Genomic DNA, 15219 nt, shown 5'->3' with positions numbered 1-15219 from the left:
GCACGCACGCACGCACGCACGCACGCACGCACGCACGCACGCACGCACGCACGCACGCACGCACGCACGCACGCACGCACGCACGCACGCACGCACGCACGCACGCACGCACGCACGCACGCACGCACGCACACACACACACGGATGAACAGTGTAAAAGAGTAAACTAAGCCTAAGTAAGTAGCCTAAGGAGTACGATAACTTAGTTTCTAATGACACCTTTACAACATTTGCTCTCTCTCCCACGCCACACGCACACGCGCACACACCCACCCACACACACACACACACACACACACACACACACACACACACACACACACACACACACACACACACACACGCACACGTCGTCTTCACCGTCCTTGAGACCTGACTTCAGTATTAGAGCATCTGTTGTAGCGGGCGACACGTTTACAGCTGTATCACCTTGTGTTGGCTTTGTTCTGCGTTACTCAAGAGCTGTGCCGCTCAGCGCCTCGCTCGCAAACCAGAGAGGCCCTTCCTTGTCAACTCCCGGTGAACCTGTGCGAGGAAAGTGAGTCGGTTAACCACCAAAAGGCAGGCATTTACCGGCCCGTAGATCTACGGGCTTGGCAGGCAATGTGTTAACAAAATGGATTTAAGAAGAAAGGTTTGAAAATCTTGTTTGAAATTACCCCCAAGGATGTCATTGGTAGGCAGGTCTTATCATGAGAATTAGTGAGGAAAAATAATATGAATATGTGGTTGAAAATCGCTGAAGAGGTCATAACACGCTGAAATGCGATACGTTGTGAACTTGTAGATTTTTTTTATTTTTTTTTTGCCAAATCTTTATCCAATTAACCCAATATTCACCTATTATGACCCAGCATAGGGATAGGGTCCATGTGGTTCAAGATAACCTGATTGAAGGTCTCTGGACAGAAACGCTGTGTTTCCCAATAAACCTTATTGCTGCATTCGAAAACAAGTCTTTCTTCTGCAGGATTCATACGTGGTTATCACGCCCTGCTGAGCTGCCCTTGAGCAAAGCAGTAACCCCCCCCCCCACCCCGAGAACTCAGTTAGTAGCAGACTGAAGCTGTGCGTGTGTCTTGGCTGAGAAAAGCACAGAAAACTCTTACTGGGTTGTGAAGGATTGAAAGGTAACTACAGCAGATGTGTGCGCCTGCGGGTTTGTCAGATCTAACTCTCTCTCTCTCGTTCTTTTTCTCAGGTTGTCAGGAAGTAACGTCCCCGCTCCCATTGTCAGCAGCAAGAACTGGCTCCGCCTTCATTTTGTCACCGATAGCAACCACCGCTACCGCGGCTTCAGCTCACATTACCAAGGTACGTTGCTGCTACACACACATGCACACAAAGACACACACACACACAGACAGACTATTGTTTCTTAATGACATTCCTTTGCAGGGATCTGTTATTTTGCTTCTTTGCCTATTATTTTTTATTACCGGCCTCTTCTTTTTTTTGTTTTTGTGTAACCTTCTTTCCTTTTTTCTTTGTTTTCTTATCTTCCTGACTGACGCTAACCACCAATTATGTTCCTCCACTCAGATCTCCTTGTCTCCTCTCAACTCCTACCACAATTTCATGACTCTCCTCCCTCCTTATCGTCATCTCTCTCATTCTCTCTCTCTGTGTGTCTCTCTGTCTATCTCTCTCTCTCTCTCTCTCTCTCTCTCTCTCTCTCTCTCTCTCTCTCTCTCTCTCTCTCTCTCTCTCTCTCTCTCTCTCTCTCTCTCGCCCGTTCTCCTTCTCTGATTACCACCCTCTGACAGAATTAGTTCACTTTGCCTCAGACCTTAGCTGGTGGAATGCATTTAGAATTCCACCAGTGGACTTAATGAGAGCTGAATATCTCATGCTAGCACACACAGGCAGGGCGGAATAGAGCTGTTATTATTTACATTTTTTTATCCTTTCTTTTATTTAAAGCCCTTTTGTCCGTGGTTTAAAATAAATCACCTTTGCCTCTTCCTCTAAAAACAAAAGCTTAGTACATATTACAATTCAGGGTCGTTTTGGGATACTTTTCAACACAATACTGGACTGTGTTGCTATGAGAATTATGTTAAAAACTACACTCTAAGGGTTTGCTAGACCAGACTCTTCTCTGTCTCTCCTCTCCTCTCCTCTCCTCTCCTCTTCCAACTCAAATGTTTGCTGTCTGCCCTTTCCCTCCTCTCATCCTCAGCATTTCTCTCGGCCTCACACGCTGCCACGAAATATTGGGAGTCGACCAGGAAGGCTAATACCGGTTATTTCATCATTATTGCAGTGCAAATGTTGACTCTGACTATCTCAGTGCCTTCGCCATGCAATTTGACCAAGATAGTTTGAACAGGTATTCGTCTTTACTCAGACAGATAGGGACGGGCGTGGGTTGGAATGCATCCGAGGGTTCCCCTAGATCATGACCGCTTCAGCTGACGATGCAAAGCGCCCGTGTTTCAGACTCGACTCACATGAGTAATATCGCTTTCAGCGAGCATCGTGGCGGGCAGCCGGGGCCGAATGGATGTGGAAAACATTGCTGAACAAGACTATCATGAAAACATAATGTATGATCACAGGGATGACCGCCTCGAAGTGGTTAGCGCGCGACTGTAAGACTGTAAGTTGTTTGTTGTGAAATATGAAATAGATTTTGAAATGCTTCTCTTTTCATCTTCCTGGAGGTGGCCCTCTGGGTGTGCCCCACGATGTATCCTGATCTCGATATTGATCCCGTGAAACAGCTGTGATGATGTCGTTTACTAGCCCGGTTCTAAACTGAGCCGAGTTGCATTGTTTTCTTTTGGTTCTTTACGTTTTCTTTTTCTTTTTTTCCCCCCTCTTCAAAAGGTTGTTTTGTGCTCTTTTGTGCTTTAGCGTTTTCAATCCCTAAATCCTGGGTAAAGCCTACCAAAGTGGCAATGTTGCTGCCTATAAGCCCTAGTTAAAGCTGGAGGGGGAGAAAAAAAACGGTGATTTGTTTCAGCACAGAAAGGACAGAACATCACAGGGATAGAGTGACCGCGGGGCATCGGCGGCTGAGAGAGAGAGCCGTAAAATGGCCTGACGGAGACCACCGCTACCACAGACCACATTACAGTCAAGACACAGGATACAACCATAATGGCAGTGGTTCTCTAACTGTTTAGCCTCGGAAACCCATGCCTTTTTGTTTTGTTACAAAAGAAAACAAGTCTGGGGGAACCATGCAACGGTGGTTTCGGAGTGTGGGAGTGAACCTTTTTATCTCCTAACCAATCAGAGTGCAGAGGGGCGTCGCTCTAAATTTGGTGACGTCAGCGTGTTCTGTGCACAGGCCGGGGGGGGGGGGGCGGGGACATAGATTGGTGTCTGGAATCCAACCGCCTGGGTTTGGATCCGCCCTTCAAGACCATTGATAGGGCTCGCTCTTTCAGGCTACTAACTTTTTAACTTCAAGGACCCGCATAACCCTGAGAGTGTACAAATGGTTCTATTTATACACTCTCAGAGTTTCAGATCTGAGGGTCCCTGGAGCCCACTTCGAGAACCACTGCCACGCGGTATTGCACAGTAAAGCCCGTATCGCGGGGCAGGCAGATTTAACAACAGAGGATAAATGAACACATACGACCTCAGTACAGAAGGCAACAACAAAGTTGTAGGAAAAGAGATGGTTGCATTTCCGTATTATGTTTCATGTTGATGCATGTATTTATGGGTGAAATTCTAAATAAAAACAGGCACAGACACGAATGCTTTGAGTGTTGGTCGCAATATAGAACATTTACGATACAAGCGTTCTCTGACACTACATGCACTGGTGTAGTGCACGTAGTGTCAGAGAAAGCGTGCGTCCATCTAAGAGTCCATTTTGCATTACATTTTAGCTCAAGATGTAAACTGAACAGTTTTAATCAGTAGTTTCATAGTTCATTTGTTAATGGACCATAGACCATAGATACAAACATACATTGTCATTGTCTATATACTGTATTATATTTACTATATACTGTATATTTAACCACGGACCCCCCATCTGATAATATTGTGTGCCAGGGACCACCACACTTGATTTGTGTTGTTAAAATGTTGAAAATAGCAGATCTAGATCTCTAGAGCTTAAGATCTCTGCCCGAACCCAACAGGTCTTGATGGGGTCGGGTCAGTTTTTACATTTATATATTTACAGTATATATTTATCCCAAGCTGTTTTCATGTTTTAAAAAAAAAGACAGTTGAAAAAATTGTAGGATAACTCCTGTTCTTGACATGAAAATGTTTGAGAACCACTGTGTCTCCACGGCTCTCTTCCTGTCCATGTCTCTCGTCTGTCTACAGCTTTCCATCTCATTGATTGACTGGGAGTTTTGGCCACTCCCCCCCCCCCCCCCCCGGGGGCTGCCGTTAATTGGCTTAATTGATCTTGATTGGTTTAAAAGATTAATTAGTGTGTTAATGAGTGCTACTGGTCTGATAGGTTAGTTGATTAATTAGTGGGAGTTCTTAACAAGGCAAAGACTGATGGCTGCTCTCTGTCATCTGTCAATCATCTCTCTGTTCTTGTCGGATCTTAATGAGTTGCAAAGAGACTTACAGCGGGCCTGGGAATATAATATGAAGTATTAGAGGGAGAGAGAGCGACGTGCTACGTACGAATCTCTGCTAATTTGAAAGCTTCACACATGGTTTTCCAAAAATGTCATGGGGTAATTTAATAGGATGATAAGAAATACACGAAACCCGCCTGACTAATTCATTCTTCAATTATTTTGGATTGCGGTTGAATCAGTCCCATGTTCCTGGCATGTTGGTCAAAGCACTGAGAACATATCCAGCAACACGTCGTGGGCTTGTAGACCTGCTGTTATTACAGGTTGCCAAACCTGTCAATACACCGACGCTGCAACTAGTCCTCACTTTCTCTCTAGTCCTCACTTTCTCATCACTTTCTCCTCATTGGCTGGCCTTGGTAAAAAGCAAGTCAATGAGGGCTCGCCAATGCCTTACCATGTCCTCTCAGAATATGGGATCTAAAAAAAAAAACAGTAAGTGAAATCTGACACCGCTGTGCTCCGCTGTGTGTGTGTGTCCCCGACATTTAACGCACGCACACGCACACAGTTAACAAAAAAACGTTGCTCTCAGTTTGTTGAAGACAGACACATTGTCATAATGATAAGAGCTTCAGCCGATAAAGTAACTACATGTAACTAAAGACGTTGCGAAAATAATAATCATAATCATAATGCGGCAACCTGTAATGACATTTTATGTCAGATCTTGTTTTACTTGCAACACCCAAACCAAGCCCATCGAAATCAAGTTCAAATGAAGCTCTCTGACCATACCCAGATGAAAGTAGACATACTTTATTCTGATGGCTTCCACTTAACTTCTTCTGTACCTTAATCTACTTGAGCGTACTCCCTAGGGCTCTATCCATTTATACTCTTTATCTTAGCATTTATAGTACTCCGATATCCAATCATTGAACCTTTTCCTTCTGTTTTCACTTTATTGTACCGTCCTTTTGTAGCACCACCATCGCTAACAATCTACTGCTGTATTGTATAATCAGGATAATGCATTCAACTTGTCGCTGGGAGAATGAATTATTTTGGTATAAAATGCCTAAATTAGAAAGAAAGGAAATTAATTGGGCAGTGTTAGTATAGTCTAAACTGGCATGCAGAGTATGTAAACAATTCCAGACTTGTCTCTGAGCGAATCAATAAATCAATATGTTTTTGCAGGTTTAGTTGAGTTTATACGCCACTATTGTGAGAACACAGTGGGAGAACCTTGGCTGTAGATAATAACAAGTAGCTGAACTGGGCTTGTTTGTTTGTTTGTGTGTGTGTGTGTGTGTGTGTGCGTGCGTGCGTGCGTGCTTCGTGTGTGAGACTGTGCGTGCATGCGTGCGTGCATGCATGCGTGGCTGCACATGTACACTCCTGGGCCTCAGGAAGAATAGTTGTTACTGCGGTAATAACTAATGGGGGATTCTGAATAAAGAATAAACAATAAAGTGCATGGGCATGCATTATGGGTCAGCCCCTCGGCTCATCGGTGTCTCGCTCTACTGCTGCCCGAATTATGAAGTTATGAATAAATAATAACCTCCTAATGAGTTATGTGTACATATACAGAGAAGAATATGGCACGGGGAACTAGATAGAGCCCAGAGCGAGAGAGAGAACGCAGCGACAGACGGACGTGTGGGAACGGAGTGAGAGATGAGCGGGGCCAAAACAGACTGAGAAAGAAAGAATGACGGCTGTCCAGAGACAGAGGAAGAGGGGGTTACAACTGTAATCACTTGGCAGTGCGTTTCGCACTAAAGCTTCAAGTTTTTAACGTCCCGCTGTTGTACAAGCCTGCTGGCTGTGTTGTTGGAAGCAGTGAATCCCTGCTAATAGTTTTTGGTAAAGGAAAAGCCTGGTGCCCCCACTCCCCACCCCCGAATAGAACACAGCTAATTGGTCATTTGCATGCTTAATTGATGTTCAGAAATTATTCAGCTGTGGCTGTGTTTTCAAACATGCTATGGGCTAAGTGTTTCTTTTTTTCCCCCAGACGTAAATCTAACAGATTTACCATGAGGCTCACTTGGCCCCAGGATACTATTCTGGTTGAAAAGGAACATCCACCCTAAAACAGATTTCTTAGGCTATTTCCTATTGCTTTGATCCTGGACAGCTGTCAATATCTGAGGACATGAAAGGAGCCAAGCTGCCTGAATCCAGGGATTAGAGTGGAGAAATCTGTACATAGAGTATAGAGCAGAATAGAATTCACTGCGGGGCAAATTAACGAAAAAATTGGACAGCTTTTGTGGCCGCTAAACCCTCGCAAATAAGACAAAAAGAAAGCGTGTAATTCTCAAAGCACCCACGAAAGGTGAAACGGGGTGTCACGCCCCGTCTTTCCTGCGATCATGGCAGCAGTGAGTGCAGCCAGGCCAAGGCATCATTGTGCCATTTCTGCCAGTGAGCGGATATTTTCAACCCTCTAATGCATTGGTTCTCAATGTGGGGTCCGGGGACCCCCAGGGGTCTTTGGGTGGGTACCAGGGGGTCCCCAGCAAAATTGGTTAATACAGTAATATATATTTTAACCACTTTATCCATATTTGATTCTTTGGCTATTAAAAAATAGCAGATATACAAGCTCATAGCTCATTCGTGCCACGCTATGAGCTTGTATATCTGCTATTTTTGAAAAATATTGAAAATGTGTGAAAATCTATGTTTTAAAGTGAACATTTTAAACTCAAATCTTTGCTTCTGGAGGTCCCTGGAACAAAACATTTTCAGATGGAGGTCCGCGGCCAAATATATATCAGTTTGGGGGTCCCTTTTTGAGAGAGAGAGATTAGGGGGTCCTTGATATGAAAACGTTTGAGAACCACTATAATGTAGGGGTGTCAACAATGCTTTTTGTCGGTGCGTGCATGCACATGTGCAAAAGACACAAATGCAGTCACAACACTGGGCAGCACTGGCTCAGTAGGTAAAGTGGCTGTATTCAAATGGGAAGGTTCCCGGTTCGATACCCGGCTCCTCCTGGGTTCATGTCGAAGTGTCCTTGACCAAGACACTTGCTCGCCTAATGGCTCCTAATGAGCAGGTGGGTGTCTTGCGTGGTTTCCTCCCGGTGTGCGTGTGTGTGTGCACGCACGTGTGTGTGTGTGAATGGGTGAATGTAATGCACATCGAAAAGCACTTTGGAGGCAGGCACTATATAAATGCACCATTTAACACACATGATGGGTGACATTCTTTGGGTGACATTCTATGGGTGACATTTCATACTTTGTCATGTGTGAGCTTTCATCCAAGCCTTGAACTGCCCTTCATGTGCCTTTGGCGTGCCATGTGTTCGGAGTGAGTGTCCACATAACGCTGTTATTGCGTTATTGTGGTTATTCATTCGTTCATTCAGTTTTATTTATTTCATTAATGGTTTTACATGATTACATGAATTTACTTTATTATTATTTATTTTTTTACTTTTTACATATTCCATAAATGAAAAGGAGCAGGAAGAAGATAAATCGTATAACCAGAAGCCTGATGGTCTAAACTTGTTTTCAAACACCATTTTGATCATACCAGAGAACAAATACAGATGATAAAATAAATGATGAATGCGACCATGTTCATGAAAACGTTATTAAGTATTATTTCGATTTGACCTTAACCATGTTTATTGAGGATATTCAGGTTTTTATATCACAGCAGGGCATTAGGTATGTGTCTGGTTGATTAGTGCTATTGACATTCCAATACAATACACCTGATGCCAATGAGAGTGATTGTGCTGGGTATCAGCTGGGAATAGCCGGTCTTGATGAGCTGGTAAGGTGCACCTAAATTATATATCTGGTAATGTCAAAGCTATTGTGTTTTGTGTACAATCGGATGCAGAGTAGGGATCCTAGGAAGGTGTAGTAAATCAGATTACATTGTGATTGGATAACACTAGATGACCCTAGACAGGAAAAACAGAACATGCAGAACAATATGCTGATCTTCCCAGTGTATTTAATAACTAACCCATACAGTGTCTAATATAGAATTCAAATGCATTATCTACTACAAATGTTTAATCTAAATATTTCCTTAATTACAGGGCTAAACTCAAACACTAATCGGTCTTGTAGCATGTTTATTTGATGCTCAGGAGGCTTAGCATGGCACTCAGGAAGTTAATTTGGGATGCGTCTCTGCCTCAGACCACAAAGTAATAGCTGAACACAGAGTCCAGACATGGAAACAGCATACAGTATGTCATATCAGCATGATTAATTGATTCTCAGAAATGATTCAATTATCGCAATGTTCTAAAGCACTCTTATGACGCTCTTAGTCACGCAGACCTCAATGTACTTTTCAGTCCAGGACCAAAAATGTGAAAATGTCTCTTAGCCTGGCCTCAAAGCTCATTAAAATATATCAGCAGTGCTCTTGCCATGTGGAGGCTCACAAGCAATAGACCAATGACCCAATTCTGAGTCTGGAAATGCAGTTTAAGAAATCATGATGCATTACAGTTTCACAGTACATCAGTAAAGGGCAGAGAGACACATGCCCTATTCAGCCCATGACCCCAAATTAGTTGTTTAAAAGTTCCGTGGGTTTAATAGCCCATGTTGTCTAATTAGTGGACACATTTTCTCAAGATAATTGAAGCTTTAGCTTTCTGAAGAAACATATGTAATTCCTTGGTCAACATCACTTTTAATTAAGATTAATGTAAAAGTCATAACAGATGTGAGAGATCACATCATTTGTCATAATTTGTCAGTCCTTCAGGCTAGATGCCCCGTTGGCAATGAATTAGGGGTTAAGTAGTTAACCGAACCCCATAACAGAGCGATTGAGACCATGTTGCATTTGGACAGCAGATTGAGGAAGCATTTCAACAACTGCCAAACAACCCTTGAGCAAGGTAATGAATCCCCAACTGCTGCAGTCAAACGGCTCAACAGTCAGTAGTAGAAGGCTGTGGTTGTACTGGCTGGCCTTCAGATGTGAATGCATGTAGCACTCCCACCCCCTGCATCTGTTTCCCCAGGCTGTTGATGGAAATAGAAATGTGTGCGCACAGTCAACTTGCCTGTTAAATACGGGGTTTTTCAAAACGGGAACACGGACAGCTCTCCTCCCAGAGCTACAGTACAGACCTGTGAACCGTTACAAGTTAGCAACTGTCAGTGATCGCAGTGGTTAAGGTAAATACTGTTTCCCTTCCTCTTCAGATGGAATAATATTCGCAGTTTTAAGGGTTGTGCTTGTCAAGAAAGCGTAGTTGTTTTAATTTATTTATGACAATGAAAACTCAGAATAAGAAATATTTATTTTCACCAATTTATTGACACTACGACTTACTGTATAAAATGTAAGTTTTAACAAGTTAAATACTTCAGAAAGTATAAAACATGTGCTGCCTACTGGCAACGTAGGCTATACCCAAGACAATTGGTGGACCCATATGCAAAAGTTTTGCTCCCACGCTTGCCAAAATGTTATTATGCCTGTAACACTATGGGCTAGATTTAATTTCAGTTCCATTTTACTGCATTGTATGGCTGCTGTCATATATTTCATTTGAAATGTAATTTTGAATTACATTTCACTGGTTAAAACGCAGGTTGAAGTCATTTGTCTAGGACAGAGGTCTTCAACAGGGGGTCCGCGACCCCTAGGGGGTCCGCGGAGGTACTGCAGGGGGTCCGCGAAATTGTTGTTTGATTAAACACTATTTTTGTTTGAAAAAAAAAAAACGTTTTTTTTCCTTTTTTTCCCCCAAAATGTCAAATTGTCTTTAAACATAACATGAATCCATAGCAAACAGATAAATGGAGGCACAATGCACAATAACATGGTATGTTTACAAATATTTTGTAGAGAATTTTTATTTTGCACACCTACTGGGGCAGGTGCGTAGGAGCAGGCAATATAAAACACAATTGTATACATAAATATACAATATATGTGGTAGCCCCCCCTACCCTACGAGGTAGGGGGTCCCTGCTCCATCTCCCCATCAGTTTGGGGGTCCCTGGCCTGAAAAGGTTGAAGACCCCTGGTCTAGGACAAACACATTTTGAGGAAACTAGTCATTTACGGTTTCACTCAACGTCCAGGTGATGAACTATTCCGTCCAACACAGTTTGCCAACGTGTATGGCACGGCACGCTTGTCTATTCTGTAATCTGAACAGAACAGCCTTGTTTTTCATTGGTGTCAACTAAGGTCCTAGTACTAGTTGAAATTCTTCAAACACCCCTTTGGTTTTTGGCAGGGCTGGAAGGCTAGATGCCCGTTGGCGTATTCCTGCCTCTCACTGTTTGAGGAGTAGTATAATGACACACAAGACACCAGTTCATTTTGACAGACTGAGGCAAATTACACAAAGATATATAATGAGTCTGGGCTTTTGAGAAACCATTCGGGGCCGCAGCCCAAGAAGCCACCTGCTAGCTCCGCCCCTGCTGATTGGTCCAATGGTTTTCAAAATTAGCGACGGGCCGGACACACACACACACACACACACACACACACACACACACACACACACACACACACACACACACACACACACACACACACACACACACACACACACACCCACCCTTTAGGAGCCATGCCGTAAAAAATGAATGATAAAACCTATAGAAACTTTACAGAAGCTTTAAAAGATCATGCTTGAATGAATATGAACTTACAGGAATGGCCTATATATGCATTTACTTTTTTGCTCTTGCCCTCGAGGTTATACTCTTATACTCAGGAGGTACTGTAATAGCGTGTGGGTGTGTATATCCTTGCGAGAAGGGAGGGTGAAGTAATTAGTGTTAGTCCCGGGGTCAGTGAAGGGCAGATGGAAGGTGCCATGGGGAGGAAGATGTTCAGGTGGTGCAAGGATGGTAGTCTTTGGAAGAGGCGGTGTCCAGGACGAGAAGGGTCAGCAGTGATCTGTCCTGGAGACATGGCAGGTCACAACTGGTGACCCCCTCTGCCCTCGTCCTTGTCAGTAGAGGCAGCGAACCAGATGGTGATGAATGCGGGGAGGGTGGACTCGATGATGGCCTTTTTTTTTTGTGCGGCAGGTTGAATTTCTTAATTTACCGCAGGGAGAACATCCTCTGCTGGGCCCTCTTGGTGATGGAGGTGATGTTCTCCACCTGAGGTCTTGGGTGTTATTGTCCTCCCAGGACTGTGAATGACTCCCACACTGTTCGCTGGGCAGTCACAGAGGACCAGGGAGTGATAGGGGACAGGCAGTTCCTAATGTCAACCATCCATCTCTACAGTCTTTAGAACGCTGAGCTCCAAGTTGTTCTGGCTGCACACAGGAATCTGTGGCCAACCATCAATCTTCAGGCAGACTTGTCCCCATCACTGATAAGGTCAGTGAGGGTTGTGTCGTCCACAAATCGATTGGTGGCTAAAATCCAGAATCAAGAGGGGTTTATTTTTTAGCTGCTTGTACCTGGTTTATTTTCCCAGGTAAAAGCAGCTATGTTGGCCACCGTAGTCTGCTAAACAGATGTTATGTGTTTTGCGAAGACCCGGAAAAGACGCGCTGTGATTGGCCAGTAAATTCACTTTGTTTGATTATGAGACTATGTGGGACAACCAAGGCATGGATGCGTGTGTAATGACAACAAATAACAGATTCATGAGAAAAAAAACTTTTGACCGCAACAAATAGCATAAGTAGCGATATGCTGCTGGGGACTGATGGGGAAATGGACGACAGGGGCAATTCTGCAAATAGACCCCATGGCCAGTCATTTGGGATCAATATAAGTTGTAAAAAACGTCTATATGTTATTTTATTCCGGACTTGTCCTTTAAAGGGGTAGTTCACCCCCCAAATAACTTTTTTTCTATTGATTACTCACCCCATGGAGCCTTGAATTCATGGATATTTTTTTGTTTTTGTCGCATTCCTTCCTTTATTATTTGATTATAATAAATTTAGCCCCATTGATTCCGGTAGGAGACACAAATGCATTTGTGTCTCCTACCGGAATCAATGGGGACACATTTATTATAATCAAATTATTGGCTTAGGAATGTGACAAAAAAAATAAAATCTATGAATTCAAGGCTCCAGATGGTCAGTAATCAATAGAAAACAAGTTATTTTGGGGGTGAACTACCCCTTTAAGGCAGGTGTGATATCTTTAGCAGCAGTGGGGGAAAAAACAAGTGAAATATGCAATGGGCTAGAGGTGCAGATGCTGGTGTACTGTATAGAGAGAAGAGCAAAGGACCGATCACACAGCCTTGTGGGGTTCCAGTTCTGATCTTACCCAGCAGCACATGCTGCCTTCTGTCTGTTTACGACATGATACAGTGTGAGTGGAGAGAGTTGGACCCAGGTGCAAACCACAAGCGTACATACAGTAGGCAGAGAAGCCCCAGAACAAAAAAAAAAAAGTTGTATTCTGCCAGCAAACAGTCCAAAAAGGCTATAAGTCCAAAATACAAAACAAAGGATCAAAGCGTCATGGATGTGAAGATAGTTCAGACAAACACAAGCAGAAAGCTCAACCTAAAACAAATACTCACACCAAACATGTGTTGTTTGGTGTAAATCATTTGTCCTACAGTATTTCGAGTACAGTAGTAATTTGTCTCACGGTGCATCTCCTAATCATGCGACAATTGGGAAAATGGACCATCAATCAGACTGTGCGTGCGTGCATTGTGCGTTTGTGCATGCGTGTGTGTGTGTGTGTGCACACTTAAGCTCCCAGTATAACATGTTTTTTTTTTTTTTTTTTTTTTTTTATCCCACGATTTTGTAACCCTATTTTTTACACCCAGTGCCAATTGTCTATGTAATCCTGGGCACTACCTTCCCTCTGCCAACCTAGGGAGGCCAGGGCCGAGCTCATGCCTCCTTCAATGCATGAGAGCCAACTGACCTTCTTGTCACCTGACAGGGGAGAGGTTCCCTGGTTGGACGTAGCGCGTGGAAGGAACACGTTATTCCAACCAGTTCCCTTCCCCTCCATCAGGCGCCCCGGCTGGCCAGGGGGAGGCAGTATAGTGACCAGGATTACTACATGTTTTTGTGAGGGTACCTACCCTAGGAGACACGGGGAGAACATGCAAACTCCACACAGAAAGGCCCTTTCGCCAACCCCACCTTGGGTATGGGCACTGATGACGCGGAGGAGAGAACACGCCCCCAGCGCCCACAGCGTCCCCTGCGGGAATTGAACCCAGGACCATCTAGCTGTGAGGCGACAGCACTACCGACTGTGCCACCGTGCCCCCCCAGTATAACATGTTAATAAAGTTACGTTTCGACCGCTAAGCGGTCGAAACATTGTGTGACTATATAATTCTTGATATATATATATATTTTTTAAATAGCGGAAATAGCAGATACGATGCGTTGGGAGCTTGTAAATCAGCTATTTCTTTTGCCATTTGTCGCACAAAGAAGTATATAGGGCTTAAGTGGCTCAGAAAAGGCTTGTCCTCTGTTTTGTTATACTAATCGAACCTTGGTCCAGACTGTTCCTTTGTCCGTTGAATCTACAAAGAACCAGTCTGTGGTTATTTCAAAGAGCGGGAGATTTGGTGTTCTAGGACATGATATCCCGTAGTCCCTTCAAGACTTCACGAGGAGTCCTTGGCAGAGAATAGTTGTTACTTAGCCAGTCTAAACCTATCCCTGTCTCCACTCTTGAAAGCTGCTTAACTCAACTCATTTGGAGAAGTTCTCCAATTTAAGCTTTTTGAGTTAAGCTGTGAGCCAGGGTTTGTCACTGTTAGAACACACCCCGCTGCATGTTGGAATACAGCTACCCTCACAGGAGCTGATCTACAGCATGTGTGTATTTAGTCTTGCGTAACTAGATGATAAGAGATCACCACCTTCTGATACGTTTGGTGACATCAAAATTATATGAAATGGGCTAAAACAGGTTGGAAACAATACTGAAACAAAAACAAAATAACAGCATCGCAGAATCTAATCAAAGGCTTTAGGGCAGCCTTAAAGTAATACAATGCAGAATCCCAAATAACGATTTTTAGCAACCTCTGCTGGTCACTACCGTCACTGCATACAATTTCCGTAATCCTCGATTACCCAGAATTCCATTCGTTTTCACCGGAAGCCGGAAGCGTTTCAAAAAGCGATCTTTTAATTGTTTTATACTATCTACGGATCATTTCTCTTAGCCAGTGGAGCATTAGTTACCATGAGCTGTGCTTTCTTTTTCTGTTCTTTTTCGATCTTCCAATCCTACATTATCTTAACATCAGCGTGAGGTTCCTTTTTGTTATAGCGCGGTAGTTCCTGGCCAAACAGGAAACCGTTGCGGTAGTTCCTGGGGACGTCGGCCACGACGTCATGACGTTGGCCAGGAACGTCATTTCCCCGGGAAAGTCCCCCCAGTCCACTTTCAATAGAAAATATATAAATAAAAGGCTTCCGGGGGTGAAATTCACGGAGTGGGTGTTGTGAAACTTTTGCCACTCGCAAAAGATATACAATTTAACTTTAGTTTTGTTGAAAACGTTACCTAGTATTACTTTAAGGGATGTTATGAAGATTGGTGTTCAAAGCAGTGGGCATAGGTTTGTTAGTGCTGCTTTCCTCTGTCCTTCGAAACCCATACAATTTTTTTTTCAGACGGGGAGTAGTAGGCGGAGATCTTTGATCGTCTGGCTACACAAGACAGTGAATTGCAGAGGCGTCATTTGATAAAGAAAAGTA

At 43.6% G+C, this 15219-nt stretch overlaps 1 protein-coding gene across 1 annotated transcript in view; it reads left to right on the top strand.

The window, feature by feature from the left end:
• The window catches only part of csmd3b (CUB and Sushi multiple domains 3b), a 592566-nt gene that overhangs the window by 325532 nt on the left and 251815 nt on the right, over positions 1 to 15219 (top strand). The window contains exon 6 of the mRNA XM_080442703.1: positions 1202 to 1314. Within this exon, the coding sequence (XP_080298829.1) occupies positions 1202 to 1314 (113 nt within the window). The remainder of the gene's footprint in view (positions 1 to 1201; positions 1315 to 15219) is intronic.

This window comes from Gymnoscopelus braueri (genome assembly GCF_963280865.1).
Source record: "Gymnoscopelus braueri genome assembly, chromosome: 11".
Classification (NCBI taxonomy): Eukaryota; Metazoa; Chordata; class Actinopteri; order Myctophiformes; family Myctophidae; genus Gymnoscopelus; species Gymnoscopelus braueri.
Note: the sequence above shows the minus strand (reverse complement) of the source record. Positions and strands in the feature narration are given on the sequence as shown.